This window comes from Terrapene carolina, unplaced genomic scaffold (assembly GCF_002925995.2).
Source record: "Terrapene carolina triunguis isolate 2854851 unplaced genomic scaffold, T_m_triunguis-2.0 Scaffold120, whole genome shotgun sequence".
NCBI lineage: Eukaryota > Metazoa > Chordata > Testudines > Emydidae > Terrapene > Terrapene triunguis.
Window position 1 is genome coordinate 8,867,649 of NW_020664471.1, and position 17,932 is coordinate 8,885,580.

Below are 17,932 nucleotides of genomic sequence, written 5' to 3' on the forward strand. Positions count from 1 at the left end.
ATCTGGTCACCCTACTTTTGAATCACACTTTTTAAATGGTATTGAAGCTATTATGCCTAAAACATGGTATTTTACATACAAGTCTCCTCCTCCCCTCCCACACACCCAATTATGTCTTCCTGCCACATGGTATAGAAAAGAAGAAAAAGAGACTAGTGCATAAGCACTGGTATGTTTACAGCAAGTCAGACAATGTCAAGATGTTGTGGTGGAGGTTCATTCTATTATTTATATTGTGGCAGTAACTAAAATATGCTAAGTGCTGTACTTATATAAGTCCCATACCTGAACAGCTAGCATCTTAGAAGAAGGGCAGGATACGTTGACCTCTTTCCTCTTAGTGTATGTCTACACAGCAACTAGACACCCGCGGCTGGCCCATGCCGGGGAACTCAGGCTTGTGGTTGTTTCATTGCTGTGTAGACTTCCGGGTTCAAGCCCGGGCCCAGGACCGTGCGAGGTGGGCGAGTCCCAGAGCTCAGGCTCCAGCCCAAGTCCGGAAGTCTACACTGCAATGAAACAGTTCCGCATCTCAAACCCTGCGAGCCCGAGTCAACTGGCACAGGCCAGCCACGGGTGTCTAGTTGTTGTGTAGACATACCCTTAGAGAAAAAAAGGTACATATACCTCCACCTCGATATAACGCTGTACTCGGGAGCCAAAAAATCTTACCGCGTTATAGGTGAAACCGCGTTATATTTAACTTGCTTTGATCCACCAGAGCACGCAGCCCCTCCCCCCCCCACCGAGCACTGCTTTACCGCATTGTATCCAAATTCGTGTTATATCGGGTTGCGTTATATCGAGATAGCGGTGTAACTACTATCTTTAATGTACAGCAAAATCTTCCAGACAGGAGGCACCCTCAAGAAAGGTAAAGATATACATACAATGAAACTGATATTGTGCAGTTATTTTTCAAGACCTATATTTTAATTTTTTTTTTTTTTTTTACACAGCAATCAGGAATTATCTTTTTTTCTCCATCCAGTTCAGTTCATATCCTTCCTTAGATGCAATTAAAGCTTTCACTAGTATAGTAAAAGCTTTTTTATCCACCATGTTGGGGCAATGGTGGAGGGGGGTGCCAGTAAGTGAAAATTCCAGTTAACTAAGAGGGAGGGAGTTTGGGTGTGGGGTTGGGGATTGGGGCACGGGAGGGGGTGCGGAGCACTGGCTCTGGGAGGGAGTTTGGGTGCGGGAGGGGGCTCGGGGCAGGGGGCTGGGGCGTGGGAGTGGGTGCGGGGTGCCAGATCTGGGTGGCACTCACCTCGGGTGGCTCCCCGCAAGTGGCGACCTGTCCCTGCTGCTCTTAGGCAGAGGCGTGGCTAAGCGGCTCTGCGCGCTGCCTCCTCCCACAGGTGCTGCCCCCGCAGCTCCCATTGGCTGCAGTTCCCGGCCAATGGGAGCTGTGGAGCCAGCACTCAGGGCGGGGCAGGGGCAGCGCGCAGAGCTGCCTAGCCGCGCCTCCAACTAGGAGTAGCAGGGACAAGAGTTGCTGCTTGCTGGGAGCTACCTGAGGTGAGTGCCACCCGGATCTGGCGCCCCCTCCCATGCCCCAACCTCCAGCCCCGCACCCCCTCCCACACTCCAAACCCCTCGTGGCCGTTCCTCTGCCTAGGAGCAGCAGGGACATGTTGCCGCTTCCAGGGAGCCACGCAGAGCCAGGTAGGGAGCCTGCCAGGCCCGTGCCAACTGGACTATAAACCGGACTTTCAATGAAGATCAGAAATGCTGGTTTATAGAGCTTTCTGGCTGGTAAAGTACCAGATATCACAGCTTTTACTGTACTGTGTTACTCACACTACAAATCTAGAAGAAGAACAACTTACTCTGTACTTTTATATACATGATTTTATTAGATACATGATTCTGAATGGCAAACAGATACAAAGTGAATTTTTTGTCAAAGAAAAAACAACTTATTCTATTACATGACAAATAGCATGTGAATGTAATTCAAGACCTTGTAACCTATGTGAATGCAGGGCAGAATTAAGGCTGTTCATAGAACTTTAACTATGAGTATTGCCTAACTTGAGTGCTTAGCATTCTCGGTGTAATTTTTATGTAGAGAATCTTTTTTTTTTTTTTTTATTTTATATTTTTTTCTTTAAGTTTTCAAGTTTTTCACATCATTTACAGACATGTTTCTTAAAAAACAATGGACTGAAAAAGAGGATTTCTTCGAATGAGTTTATCTATCCCCCTTCTCTCTTCAGTGCACATTTTATATGGCCTCCTTAATATGGAAGATCACAACATTCTTTACTGAAAGTCATAACAGGTATAGGAGAAAAGACATTATTTAAAGAGGAAGTGACTCTCACTGATTTGGAGGGAAGGAGAGTTCTAATCCAAAGCACCACAAGTGAAAGAGTGACCACATGGCTTTCAGGGTTGCAAGGATTGGGTAGGAAATAAATTCAAGGTGGGGAATGACCAAGATTTTCAGAAACCAAAGGCCAAGTTGAAAGAGAAATAAAATACTAGGTGAAAAAACAAAAAAAACAAAGTTTTTTTTTCCCCTAGCAAGCAAGGTTAGAAAGAGAAAGGTGTTTTGAAATTAGGAAGAGAGTATGACAAGAGAGAAGTATTTTGTATTTTTTAAAACAGGAGATCTAGATTGTAAACTCCATAGGTCACAGACTGTTGCTTAATTATGTTTGTACAGTGCCTAGCACAATGGGACCTAATCCTAGCTGGGCTCTTAGGCACTACCACAATGCAAACAACACAGACTTTTCAAGAAGTATGACAGACAAAGATTCAGTAGTTAGAGCAGAGTTGGCGAGAAGGAAACAAAAGTAAGGTCCAGTGAGGACATAAGCTAATGAAGAAACAAAGGAAGTTGGTCATGGATTCACTGTAGATGGGGACTGAAGAAAAGTTTATAGGCTAATCAAGAAAGAATAAGGCTCCTGGTTTTGCGAAAGCAATAGAGGCACATTCCTTTGTTGTTGTTTTGTTTTGTACTTGTTTAATCTTCAAAAGGGAGAGAGAAACAGAATCCTGGACAATTTCCCAAGAGATCCTTCTACTTTTCAAAAGGAATACAACATAAAATGTGCATTTTAAAAAACCCTTAGATTACTGAAGCTGCAAGAATTCTTTAAACGTTTAAATTTGCTTTTTCACCATTTATGATGTTTAATTTATTTTTCCCTCTTCACTCAGTTTGGACGATGAAAGTAAACTGGTCAGTCACCTTTAAAAAAAAATTAGACAATTAAGTGTTCTGGTTCTCAGGTCCTAGCACAATTTTCACATTTATAACATTATAGGAGAATATTTTAAAAACCATTCACACAAATCTCAATTTCACTTTTTTAAAGTAAATTTGGAGCCTTCGTTTTTGTAGAGAAAAGCTTGCAAATGTGGCTCAAAAACCAGAAGGGAAATAAGAAACACTCAAATGTATTTAATTACCCAATTTTCAGGATTTTAATGGGGTTTTCAAGCCAATCTCATGATTTTGGGGGGCCTGACTCATGATTCTAACATAATACTGCTCTCAGAAAAAAGACTCCAGACACTGAGAAAGTAATAGGTAGCACCTATGCATTTTGAAATCACGTACTGTGCAAACAAAACACACTCTTTAGTGTGTTCTTTGTCCCCTCTATGCTGAGTCGCCAGAGGGCATCAGTTTCTAACCCTTCCCAGTTACAGGAACTGGTTCTTTAACTGATACTGTACATGCACTGATAATTTTAGCGTTCTACGAAACTGTGGTGAAGACTATACATCACTTGTGGCATTTAAAATAAGATTAAGACAAAGCAACAGAAAACGTGTTACGGAAATAATCCTGAAGTGGGGCTAGTCGAAAAAAGGTAACAGGGTTTTTCTTTCTCTAATTTGCATGATTTAAATGTGGTGAAACGTGGATAGATGTTGATTTATTCTCAATAACTCAGTGAGTCATGTTAGGACACATTGTGTGATATTATATCTTTATTACGCATTCTAACAGCAATCTATTTCTGCTACCACTTCAGAAATGGAGAAACTGATCAGTTTGCAATGGTTGAAGTTTTCTTTTTTCAAATGAAAAACAATCTCCGATAGGGATCTACAAACTTGTCACACCACAGTATTTTATGATAAAATATGAATGATTTATAAGAAATACTGTAAAAATGATAGTCTAGGCTTGAGCTAATTGAGCTCTTCAGACTTCATTAATGTAAACCTCTATAGACCAATTACTGTAAAAATATGATAAAATGCTATAAACATTGAACTTAAAAAGAGCATAGCAGGGACCTCTTACACATTTACACCAAGGGTTTGGATATTAAAACTATTAGTAATAATTTCATCCTTTCCCCAATACCCAGATTGCTAGAAATAATGTAATCTTTGTATTATTACAAGTGAACTAATTTCAAACCTCAGTACCTCTCTGGCAAGTGTTCAGCATAACAAATCCACTTTAAAACACTCAGGAGAATTCAAAACAAACGTCAAAATCAACTTTAGCAGGCAAAACCTCACATGGCTTTTTAAAATGGCAATGAAGACAGTGTCACAGAAATAAAGAAATGTTGTACAAGAGCAGAAGCAGAAACAGCCATCTACAAATCTAGACACTTCTTGTGGATTAATGAAGGTTCTTGGTTTAAATAATAGAACAGTGTCCAGAAGGTACACATGTTGCCTGTCACCACCTCAGGGCAGAATTCTCTACATTTACAATATTCAGAGCAATACCTGAAGTGTGCACCTCTGTTTCTGAGGCCTGGTCTACACTAGGCTTTTATGTCGAATTTAGCGCCGTTACATCGAATTAACCCTGCACCCGTCCACACCACGAAGCTATTTAGTTCGACATAGAGCTCTCTTAAATTCGACTTCTGTACTCCTCCCCAACGAGAGGAGTAGCGCTAAATTCGAAATGGCCATATCGAATTAGGCTAGGTGTGGATGGAAATCGACGCTAATAGCTCCGGGAGCTATCCCACAGTGCACCACTCTGTTGACGCTCTGGACAGCAGTCCGAGCTCGGATGCTCTGACCAGCCACACAGGAAAAGCCCCGGGAAAATTTGAATTCCCTTTCCTGTCTGGGCAGTTTGAATCTCATTTCCTGTTTGGACATCGTGGCGAGCTCAGCAGCACTGGCAACGATGCAGAGCTCTCCAGCAGAGATGGCCGTGCAATCTAATAGAAAGAGGGCCCCAGCATGGACTGATCGTGAAGTCTTGGCTCTCATCGCTGTGTGGGGCGATGAGTCCGTGCTTTCAGAGCTGCGCTCCAAAAGAAGGAATGCTAAGATCTACGAGAAGATCTCAAAAGCCATGGCAGAGAGAGGATACAGCCGGGATGCAACGCAGTGCCGCGTGAAAATCAAGGAGCTGAGACAAGGCTACCAAAAAACCAAAGAGGCAAACGGACGCTCTGGATCCAAGCCCCACACATCACGTTTCTACGAGGCACTGCATTCCATCCTAGGTGCGGCCGCCACCACTACCCCACCACTGACCGTGGACTCTGAGGATGGGATATTGTCCGCGGCCGGTTCCTCGTCGGACATGTTAGCGGACGGGGAAGATGAAGAAGGAGATGAGGAGGACGAGGCAGTCGACAGCACTGGCACCGCTGATTTCCCCGACAGCCAGGAGCTCTTCATCACCCTTACCGAGATCCCCTACCAACCGTCCCCAGCCGTTAGCCCGGACACAGAATCAGGGGAAAGATCAAGCAGTAAGTGCTTTAAACATCTAAACATTTATTTTTAACAGAACTGGAATATTTATAATATTAACAATGTGTTTTTCATGAACTTATTTAAACATATAAACTTTTATGTACAACAGAACTGGAATATTTATAATATTAACAGTGGGTTTTTCATGATTTCTTTGCCTTAGGCGCTTAACTATTTAGTCCCAACTATTTTAAAAAAATCAAACAATGTCCGGTTTTTCATGATTCTCCAGCCAAAGACGCTCCACTCTTTACTTCCTGCCAGTGCAGCTACACCAAAATACGGTCTATATGGCCGGGGATTGACGCGAAATCCTCATGGGAGAACTCTTCGTAGGTCTCATGGAGGTACCTTTCCAGCCTGTTCATCAGGTTCCTGGGTAGGGCGATCTTATTTGGTCCCCCATGGTATGAGACGTTTCCCCGCCACGACACATCGCACGGCAGAGCATGGCAGCATACGGCCCTGGTTTTTGCATGCTTTCCCTAAGCATGCGTTCCTTCTCGCTGTCCGAGATCCTCATGAGGGTGATGTCGCTCATGATGCCCTGCTTTGAATTAGGGAGGGGAATGTTAGTATTGGGACTGCTTTACAGCCACGCGGTGGAGGGAGAGGGGCAGCATACAGGGATCTTTCCCTGGGACAGCCGCGAGGGGGTGGGACAGGGGCAGAGTTCATGCTAGCCTGATTGCTGCCAGCAGAGACTGGCATTGCTTTCAATGTGAAAGGAGGCCAGTGCTACTATTACAGTTTTAAGCAGCCACAAGTCTACGGCTTACCATGTTTGCCTGCTACAGAAGTTCAGGTGTCCTGCCCCGCTTCTCAGATCGGCAGTGCAAGACCCCAGGCACTGAAGGCGAGGGCCGAAAATTCGACCTTGTCCTGAGTGCGCATGTGAGAGGTGCAGTGCATGGTCTTGTTCACAGAGAAAGACTATGTTCTTTGTTCACAACAAAATTTATCTGTCTCAGGAATTCACTCCCTTTTTCCCATTCCCACAGACACATCTGCGACTGTCTCCCAACCCAGCCTGGCATCACACTCCCAGAGGCTAGCGCAGATTAGGCGGAGGAAGAAGAAGACGCGTGAGGACATGTTCTCAGAACTAATGGGCTGCTCCCGAGCCCAGGCAGCCCAGCAGACACAGTGGAGGGAGAACTTGTCCCAAATGCACCGAGCAATCATAGAACGGGAGGAGAGGTGGCGTCAAGAGGACCAGCAGGCGACTCAAACGCTGCTTGGACTAATGAGGGAGCAAACGGACACGCTCCGGCGCCTTGTGGATGTTCTGCAAGACCGGAGGCAGGAGGACAGAGCCCCGCTGCAGTCTATCTCTAACCGCCCTCCCCCGCCACCAAGTCCCACACACCCCTCACCCAAAGTCCAAAGAAGGAGGGGCGGCAAGGGCCGTTAAAACTTTCAGTCAACCCCTGCAGACTGCTCAAAATTTGAAAAGTCCTTTCCTACCCACCTCACACAAGTTCCCCTCCCCCCCCCCGTTTCATGTGTGGTTCATAATAAAATATTCGTTTCTGTTAATTACTGTTTCCATGATTTTCTTTTGGAGGAGAGTCTGTCTGAAGGGGGGGGGTTGCTCTGTGACTTTGTGGCGGGGGAGGGCAGTTACTGATCTTATGCAGCGGTCCTTATCCTGGATCACAGAGCCACGCAGCAAGGGATCTGTAACCCTCCTCCCCCTGCCAGAAAGTCACCTAGCCGACACATACACGCAGTCCCGCCCAGGAGTGCTGGCAGGCTCCATTGAAACAACCAGTCCACCACTGCGGAGCCTGTCATTCCTGGAGTTTAGAAGCATCATTTGCATCAGAACACTAAACCCGCCCCCCGCCACAGTCTGCGTCCCCGGTTTAAAACATTCCTGCGAAAACAGTAATAAAGACAACGGTGTTCATTAACAAAACAGAACTGATTTTATTTTTTGGGAAGGGGGTGAAGGGGGTATGTAGCTGGAGAGGATAGTCAACATAAACTGGGTAAAGAAACGGGGGCAGGTTGAGCTTCTGTGTCCACAAACTTAACAGTCACTGGTTACCCTGCTCAGTCAGGAACCTAGCTTTCAAAGCCTCCGGGATGCACAGCGCGTCCCGCTGGGATCTTCTAATCGCCCGGCTGTCTGGCTGGGCGTAATCTGAAGCCAGGGTATTTGCCTCAACCTCCCACCCCACCATAAAGGTCTCCCCCTTGCTCTCACAGAGATTGTGGAGCACACAGCAAGCTGCAATAACAATGGGGATATTGGTTTCGCTGAGATCACAGCGAGTCAGTAAGCTTCTCCATCTCCCCTTGAGACGGCCGAAAGCACACTCCACCACCATTCTGCACTTGCTCAGACGGTAGTTGAACAGTTCTTTTTCTGTGTCCAGGGCGCCAGTATAGGGCTTCATGAGCCAGGGCATTAGCGGGTATGCTGGGTCCCCGAGGATCACTGTAGGCATCTCCACATCCCCAAGAGTTATTTTGTGGTCCGGGAAGTAAATACCTTCCTGCAGCCGTCTAAACAGACCAGAGTTCCTGAACATGCGAGCATCATGAACCTTGCCCGGCCATCCGACGTTGATGTTGGTAAAACGTCCCCTATGGTCCACCAGTGCTTGCAGCACCATTGAAAAGTAGCCCTTTCTGTTGATGTACTGGCTGGCCTGGTGGTCCGGTCCCAGGATAGGGATGTGAGTCCCATCTATAGCCCCACCACAGTTTGGGAATCCCATCGCGGCGAAGCCATCTATGATGACCTGCGCGTTTCCCAGGGTCACTACCTTTGAGAGCAGTACCTTAACGATTGCGTTGGCTACTTGCATCACAACAACCCCCACGGTAGATTTGCCCACACCAAAGTGGTTCGCAACTGACCGGTAGCTGTCCGGCGTTGCAAGCTTCCAAAGGGCTATGGCTACTCGCTTCTGGACAGTCAGGGCTGCTCGCATCCGGGTGTCATTGTGCTTCAGGGCAGGGGACAGCAACTCACAAAGTTCCAGGAAAGTGCCCTTCCGCATGCAAAAGTTTCGCAGCCACTGGGATTCATCCCAGACCTGCAGCACTATGCGGTCCCACCAGTCCGTGCTTGTTTCCCGGGCCCAGAATCGCCGTTCCACAATATCCACATGACCCATTGCCACCGTGATGTCCTGGGCGCTGGGGCTCGTGGTTTCTGACAGTTCTGTGCTACTCTCCGACTTCAGGCCCTCACAGCGGTGCTGTAGCCTCCTCGCCTGATTTCTCTGCATCTGCCTCAGGGAAAGGTGTATGATAAGCTGCGAGGCGTTGAGAACGGCCACAAACGCAGCGATGGTCGCAGCGGGATCCATGCTCGCAGTGCTGTGGCATCCGCGCTGTCACTGATCAGAAAAGTGCGCGAACTGATTTCCCGCCGGCGCTTTCAGGGAGGGAGGGAGGTCGGTAGTGACAGACGGATGACGACAGTTACCCAAAAGCACCCTCTACACATTTTTTTACCCAGAAGGCATTGGCGGCTCGACCCAGAATTCCAATGGGCAGCGGGGACTGCGGGAACTGTGGGATAGCTGCCCACAGTGCACCGCTTCCAATGTCGACGCTTGCCCCGTTAGTGTGGACTCACAAAGTCGAATTACTGTCCTTAGTGTGGACACACACGTTCGACTTTGTAATATCGATTCCACATATTCGATTTAAGTGAAATCGAACTACCCTCGTAGTGTAGACATACCCTGAGATTAAGCAATTTGGAGCAGCATATGTACTGATGGGGGCGTAAGACATTGCATATCAATGGAGAAAGCTCCCCTCCAGTGCAGAAATCACTTTCTTCCCATAATCCCTTTTGAAGACCTACAGCTCTGTAGTTATCATTTAAGACTATCAGAAAGACCTCACAAATCAGAAGACTGATCACCTGCCAAACAAGAAAAATACTACCTATGTCTTCAGTATGTTATATGCTGACTGCGTCCCTTAACCTTCTTATTTGAAGCATTCAGCACAAGTGAAGTTGCTGAATACTTTTTTTAAGTACTATATTTGCAGGTCACCTTTAACTACAATTATCTAACCTTTTCTTGCTGCTTTGCACCAATTTCAACTGACAGGTTTAATGCCGAGTGGCTCAGAGCACTCTTTGCCCATGTGGATGGTCTCTGAGCCACTCAGTGTTAAAGCAAACAACAGAAGAAGACATAACCAAAGAACTACCAAGAAAAAAGTGCGTTTAATTCTATTTCAGAGTTTTTCAAATCCAGCTAGGGCTCAGAGCATTGCTCTTAGTGAAAAACTAGTAAAGTAACCTATATTCTTATCCTTGTCAGGATAAACTACTTAACCTTCCCCCTTTTCCTCCAAATGCTTGGTACCTGCTTATTGCCTTGGAAAAACAGAGCATGTGCCCTATTATCCTTCAGCAAATGGATCTCATTGGTATTGAACACTCTGCTACCGACTCTTTAAATACATTTGCTTTAATTAGACACTTTAATTAGACAAACACTCCTGAGTATTCAATTCCCACTTCAATTTTTTAACATGTGTTTTAACCTTCCAAGTTACTTTTCCAAGAAACCAGAGTCTTTCGTTACCTCAGGTGACTGAACGGTGAAATCAAAAAATGGGTAAACTCAATTTTTAAAGGAAATACTTATGACACCTTTTTTTTCTAGATGTATACATGCTGTCAATTACCATTATAAAGAAAATCAATAGCATATTCATAATGTGTACCTGGTGATGCTGAATGTTCTTAATATTGCAAGAAAAATTCTGGTACAGTTGGAATTTGTTAACGTCTTTCTCATTTACATTTTTTGACGACACTTTTGCCAAGGCTGACTGGATACATATGTACCTTTGCTGACATCTAAATACAAAGAAGAGTAAGTTAATTGGGTGATATGACATGAAGCCTTTAATAGTGTAACTGGAGTTTGTGTTAAAACATAAAATCCTACTGAAATAAATATGAAGCTGCTACTATTGATTTCAATTGCATTTTATGTCATAATCATCATAAGGGAATTGCATAATATGTCTTAGGGACGCGAATGAAATCATAAGACAGTTAATAAATGGACAGCAAAAGAATTTCAAGCAGAGCTCAGAAAAGCTGAGCCTTATCCTTCTCAAGCGTGATCTAAGTGGGGAGCCCAAAGGCTCCTTTTACATTGCAGTTTGGGGGTTTTCACTAGCCAAGAGATGACAGTACTGTGGATGAGAAGCAAGTTTTAACTCTTATGAAACTGACTGGCCCCAAAGGTTTTTTAAGCCTGGAGACTAGCCGTTTTTGGAGGTTTGGGAAGGCCCATATAAGGTGCTGCGTGGAAGGAGAAAAACTGGTCTATGGTTGGGGCAGAGAGACTCTATCTGGAAGCCCAGATGGACACAGTCCTGCCAACCCCCTGGCTGTGTCCCCCACACCTGTCTGATGGAGTAACTATACCTTCTGTGGCTACTGGGTCCTAACACTGGCCTGATACCATGAGCGGGCAGCTGAGAATAATGACAGAAGGTGAGACAAAAACTGTGGCTCCAGACCAAAGAAACCAATAGGTGGACGGGGAGCATGACAGTCTAGAACAGTGGTTCCCAAACTGGGGTTCGTGAACCCCTGGGGGTTCACGAAATGTTACAGGGGGTTCTCAGGAAAAAAATTCCCTAATGGCAGACAGAGCTATTCCTAGGGACCAGCAGCCCGAGGCCAGCAGCCTTGGACTTCCAAGAACTAAGCAGATCAAAGCAAGCATCTCTATCACACTGAGGAGATTTAAATTTCAAGACTCCTTATAAGAAATGGAAAAGGGAGGTGGATATTTTTTGCTATTTTTAAAATTAAATAGGCAGCTAGTATTGGTTTTAAAATTATTAAGAACAAGTTTAAGCTTTGTTGTAACGTGTGTTGTTTGCCTGAACTGCTCAAGACCTGAATGCTTGTGTAAGAGGAACTCTTTGAGTTGGCTTCTTAGATACCTTCATGCTGTTTCACATCTGATACTTCTTGATGAAACATAGGAGCTTTGTCTTATAATAAGCTTATTCAAAGTGATACAAGCTACGAAAGTGAGATCTTGGAAGAGTGTTGCCATTTTCAAAATGTAATAAAATAGTGCAATGATCAATAATAATTAATAATAGTGTGTAATAAGCATGTCATAAAAACAAATTTTATATTTCCAAGAGCACTGCTTTTATAATTTATACTCAGGTAAAAGAGAAAATCCCTGGAAATATTCATTTTTAGGAGGGGGTTCGCGAGACTTGACATTTTGGTGAAGGGGGTTCACAGGTTGTTAAAGTTTGGGAACCACTGGTCTAGAAAACTGCAGAAGGACTAGTTCAGTTTCTTAGAAAGTGAGGGAGAGAAAAGAGCAACATTTATTCAGCTGCTTCTCTCACTTATCCTTACAATACTAAGTAACCTAGGTTAGTAACCTAGAATAACATTTTCAAAAGCACCTAGCACACTTGGGAACCTAAATCCCTTTTTCAAAAGTGGGCTTCTGTACATGGGGAAAACTGACCAGAACAGCTATTTTGGAATAGCTCCTCATAAGAACATAAGAACGGCTGCACTGGGTCAGACCAAAGGTCCATCTAGCCCAGTATCCTGTCTAGCGACAGTGGCCAATGCCAGGTGCTCCAGAAGAAGTGAACCTAACAGGTAAGGATCAAGTAATCTCTCTCCTGCCATCTATCTCCACCCTCTGACAAACAGAGTCTAGGGACACCATTCCTTACCCATCGTGGCTAATAGCCATTAATGGACTTAACCTCCATGAATTTATCTAGCTCTCTTTTAAACGCTATTATAGTCCTAGCCTTCACAACCTCCTCAGGTAAGGAGTTCCACAAGTTGACTGTGCGCTGTGTGAAGAAGAACTTCCTTGTATTTGTTTTAAACCTGCTGCCTATTAATTTCATTTGGTGACCCCTAGTTCTTGTATTATGGGAATAAGTAAATAACTTTTCCTTATCTACTTTCTCCACATCACTCATAATTTTATATACCTGTATCATATCCCCCCTTAGTCTCCTCTTTTTCAAGCTGAAAAGTCCTAGCCTCTTTAATCTATTCTCATATGGGACCCTCTCCAAACCCCTAATCATTTTAGTTGCCCTTCTCTGAACCTTTTCTAGTGCCAGTATATCTTTTTTGAGACGAGGAGACCACATCTGTACGCAGTATTCAAGATGTGGGCGTACCATTGATTTATATAAGGGCAATCATATATTCTCCGTCTTATTCCCCATCCCCTTTTTAATGATTCCTAACATCCTGTCTGCTTTTTTGACCACCTCTGCACACTGCGTGGACATCTTCAGAGAACTATCCACGATGATTCCAAGATTTTTTCCTGATTTGTTGTAGCTAAATTAGCCCCCATCATATTGTATGTATAGTTGGGGTTATTTTTTCCAATGTGCATTACTTTACATTTATCCACATTAAATTTCATTTGCCATTTTGTTGCCCAATCACTTAGTTTTGTGAGATCTTTTTGAAGTTCTTCACTGTCTGCTTTGGTCTTAACTATCTTGAGCAGTTTAGTATCATCTGCAAACTTTGCCACCTCACTTTTTACCCCTTTCTCCAGATCATTTATGAATAAGTTGAATAGGATTGGTCCTAGGCCTGACCCTTGGGGAACACCACTAGTTACCCCTCTCCATTCTGAGAATTTACCATTTATTCCTACCCTTTGTTCCCTGTCTTTTAACCAGTTCTCAATCCATGAAAGAACCTTCCCTTTTATCCCATGACAATTTAATTTACGTAAGAGCCTTTGGTGAGGGACCTTGTCAAAGGTTTTCTGGAAATCTAAGTACACTATGTCCACTGGATCCCCCTTGTCCACATGTTTGTTGACCCCTTCAAAGAACTCTGATAGATTAGTAAGACACGATTTCCCTTTAGAGAAACCATGTTGACTTTTGCCCAACAATTTATGTTCTTCTACGTGTCTGACAATTTTATTCTTTACTATTGTTTCGACTAATTTGCCCGGTACTGACGTTAGACTTACCGGTCTGTAATTGCCGGGATCGCCTCTAGAGCCCTTTTTAAATATTGGGGTTACATTAGCTATCTTCCAGTCGTTGGGTACAGAAGCCGATTTAAAGGACAGGTTACAAACCCTAATTAACAGTTCTGCAATTTCACATTTGAGTTCTTTCAGAACTCTTGGGTGAATGCCATCTAGTCCCGGTGACTTGTTAATGTTAAGTTTATCAATTAATTCCAAAACCTCCTCTCGTGACACTTTAATCTGTGACAGTACCTCAGATTTGTCACCTACAAAAGCTGGCTCAGGTTTGGGAATCTCCCTAACATCCTCAGCCGTGAAGCCTGAAGCAAAGAATTCGTTTAGTTTCTCTGCAATGACTTTATCATCTTTAAGCGCTCCTTTTCTATCTCTATCCTTGAGGGGCCCCACTGGTTGTTGAGCAGGCTTCCTGCTTCTGATGTACTTAAAAAACATTTTGTTATTACCTTTTGAGTTTTTGGCTAGCCGTTCTTCAAACTCCTCTTTGGCTTTTCTCATTACATTTTTACACTTAATTTGGCAGTGTTTATGCTCCTTTCTATTTACCTCGCTAGGATTTGACTTCCACTTTTTGTGAACACAGAATATCAGAAGAGAGTGTTTACACCAAGAAGTTATACCCAGTAGCTAAATTACACTGGAGTAGCTATTCTGGAATGGCTATGCCAGATAATTTCCCCCAAGTAGGCAAGCCGTTAGGCACTTGAGACCCTAAGTCTCACTGAAAGTCAATTAGATGCTTTTGAAAATGTTACCCTTAGTCTTTAATGATTTCTATCCAAACTCCAGTTTTAAAATATTTTAAAAACCAGTTTATGAAAGTTATAACCTGTCCCTGATTGGTGCAACCATGCCAAATTAAACTGTTTTTTTTAAATATTTTTTTAAATGTCATTCCAATTTACTATGCAAAAAAGGATCCTGTTAACATTGTGTGTTAAATTATAACTCCTCTTTTCAACATAGACCATTCCCTTAAACAAGTATTTGTTTTAAACCAGTCCTAAATCAATTATTCATTCTAACCTCACCGCACATAATGTTATTATAAAGTTCAAATACAAAAGGTAAAAGCTTTCAAATATGTTTATTTCTCCTGTCATCTCATACAAAGAGAGTTCAGGAGGTTGCAGAACCCTGCAAAGATATAATGCATTTAGCAAATGCCTACATTTCATTTTGTATGCAGTACTGTAATAGCCAGGTTGGTCCCAGTATATTAGAGAGGAGATGGTCTAATAAAAGATATTACCTCACCCACCTTGTCTCTCTAAATTTCACTTTAACATTTAACCAAACTCAATATCCACTTGCTTCTTTGCATACCCTACTATGACTTTATTATAGTAGATGGAATTTAGACAGCTAAATTTTAGGATACCCTTTAAAAAAAAGAAAATGTTCCATGGCAACAATTCTTAATTTGTAGTTTAGACTGATACAATAGAACAGCATTTCTCAAAATATGAGTGTGTAGGACATCAGTGTTCCATTAAGCATTTTCTGGTTATCTGCAGAATTAATTATTTTGAGAACAAAGCAGTAAAAGAACAGGGGTGGCTAGCCCACAAAAGCATCTCTCTCACGCAAAGCAGTCCTCAAAATGAAGGCAGCAGCACAGAAGTAAGGGTGGCATAGTATGGTATTGCCACCTTCACCTCTCTACTGCTGCTGACGGGGCACTGCCTTCAAAGCTCGGTGCCTGGCCAGCACCTGCTGCTCTCCGGCCACCCAACCCTGAAGGCAGCACAGAATTAAGGATGGCAATATTGTGACCCCCTACAATAACTTTGTGAACCTTCCCACCCGCTTTTGGGTTGGGACACCCAGTTTGAGAAATGCTGGTCTTCCCAGTGAAATCTGTAGGGTATAGGGTAAAAGTACTCAAAAGATCAGATTTCACGGTCCGAGACATGTTTTTCACGGCGATGAATTTGGTATGGCCCCATCTATAATATCAGCCAATCAGATCCTACCCAATTCATAATGCTGTATACTGCTAAAAAAATTACTTTTTCTGGATAAATTGCTTCATATAGATAACAGTTGCACTAAATCTGTTTTCTATTCCAACCAGAATGCAACAGAGTAATAACAACACAGCAAGAGCAACTGTCACTCTACTGCATCGATATTCATCAGATAAAGCAATTAAATCTAAGTCAGTATTTGGTATAACAAAAATAAATTCATTCTATTCAAATGTAGTCAAAGATCAATGTCTCCTGCTTTGAAAATAAATCTCTCTGCTTTGCTTTGGCATTTATATTAAAGCAGGAGACTATTATTTTCACACTGTTTTAATTATACTGATTCTATGCTTTAAGAATTAAACCACAGAAAATTAGCCATTAACCTTTATAGGCTGCATCCAGCCCTGGCCTAAGTGGGTGCAAGTGAAGTAAAAGGGTTACATTAGGTCTCAGGTTGGCCCTGAGGGTCTAATCTGTATGCACACAATTTACTGGAGCACTTGAAAAGCTGCAGTGTGAGGAAGCCGCAAGGGATGGAAAATTTTCCTTCCAATTTTCAATCCCCCTAAAACTCTGAGGGAGAACAATTAATAATAATAATAAAATAATAATATATGGAGATATACTTATCTCATAGAACTGGAAGGGACCTTGAAGGTCATTGAGTCCAGCCCCCTGCCTTCACTAGCAGGACCAAGTACTGATTTTGCCCCAGATCCCTAAGTGGCCCCTTCAAGGATTGAACTCACAACCCTGGGTTTAGCAGGCCAATGCTCAAACCACTGAGCTATCCCTCCCCCTCGCAGGACTATTGTGAATGAAGCTGCTGAGAGACATTCTAAATCCAGGCTTTGGGGGATTAAATATCCTGTCCTGATCACAACAGATTTCTCCTATTCTGGTCCTGAATAAATTTGCCAGGCACAGAACTAAGGACTGTGTGTATGCAGAGAGAGGGATAGCCAATAATACTTCTTTCCTAGCATTTGTGTGGGGCAAGTTCTCTGCCAAACACAAAAAGACAGAATTTGGCCATATAACCTGCAAAATAAGTGAATGACTATGAAACTTTGAAACTTACAGTATCCTAATGAAATCCAGTGTATCCTTATCTTTAGCAAACATGTCAGCAAGGATGTGTTGTACTCCAGCCTCTACTTCCTGAATGGTTGTAAGTCCTTAAATGAAAACATACTGCTAATTATTATAAAGAATCTAAAAACCAGAACATAACTAAGTAATCACATCAGTAATAAAACATATCCCTAAATACATACAAGCGGAAAGGAAATAAATACAAGCTACTGGAATAATCTGGAGTGTTGCCATAAAGAAACCAAATTGATGGAATTAGCAAATATCATCTGGCCATTCCTTCCAAAACATCTCAAATTAATATCAGATTCTAAAAGTACAGATTATTAATTATGATACTGTAAATCAAAGCAATGGTAATTGAGAGATGGATATCAAAAATCTATACCTTATTCTAAAAGTACTTGCTTGGGCTTCACATTTATTATACATTAGAAATAATAAAAATAATAAAGTTAGATATTTGGACACAGATTAAGAGAGTTCACGCAAGATAAGTAAGCAAAATAGAGGATCACACGCTCCCACTACCTACTGAGTATGTCACTTTTTTAAAGCATACTACATTGTTGCAATCCTGAGTACATTTCCATAAAATGCTATAAACTTCAGTATTACAGGGGGAGCACATTGTGAGCCCTGTATTGAGGCTGCCTGATCTTCCAGATGCTTTTTTGTTCTGTTTTTAATGATTTCAACCATTTTGCTCAGTACAGATGTAACTCTTAGAGGGTCTGTTATTCCAAGGATTACTCCTATAGCCCTTTTTTTTTAAAGTATAGGTACAAAAATGTTTGCTATATTCCAGTTGTGTGGAACACGAGCTGTTTTTAAATGAGAGATTGCAATATATTTCTTAGTAGCTCAGCCATTTCATTCAGCTTCTTCAGAACTCTTAGACCAGGGGTTCTCAAACTGGGGGTCGGGACCCCTCAGGGAGTTACGAGGTTATTACATGGGGGATCGCGAGCTGTCAACCTCCACCCCAAATCCTGCTTTGCCTCCATCATTTATAATGGTGTTAAATATATAAAAAAGCGTTTTTAATTTATAAGGGGGGGTCACACTCAGAGGCTTGCTATGTGAAAGGGGTCACCAGTAAAAAAGTTTGAGAGCCACTGTCTT

General features: G+C 42.9%; 1 protein-coding gene across 1 annotated transcript in view; it reads right to left on the reverse strand.

Annotated features, from left to right (window-relative positions):
• Window positions 1–17,932, reverse strand: part of SRBD1 (S1 RNA binding domain 1) — a 235,303-nt gene that overhangs the window by 171,753 nt on the left and 45,618 nt on the right. Inside the window, exons 10-11 of the mRNA XM_024210689.3 lie at window positions 16,794–16,890; window positions 10,423–10,558 (exon numbers count right to left, since the gene is read on the reverse strand). Coding sequence (XP_024066457.2) covers window positions 10,423–10,558; window positions 16,794–16,890 — 233 coding nt within the window. The remainder of the gene's footprint in view (window positions 1–10,422; window positions 10,559–16,793; window positions 16,891–17,932) is intronic.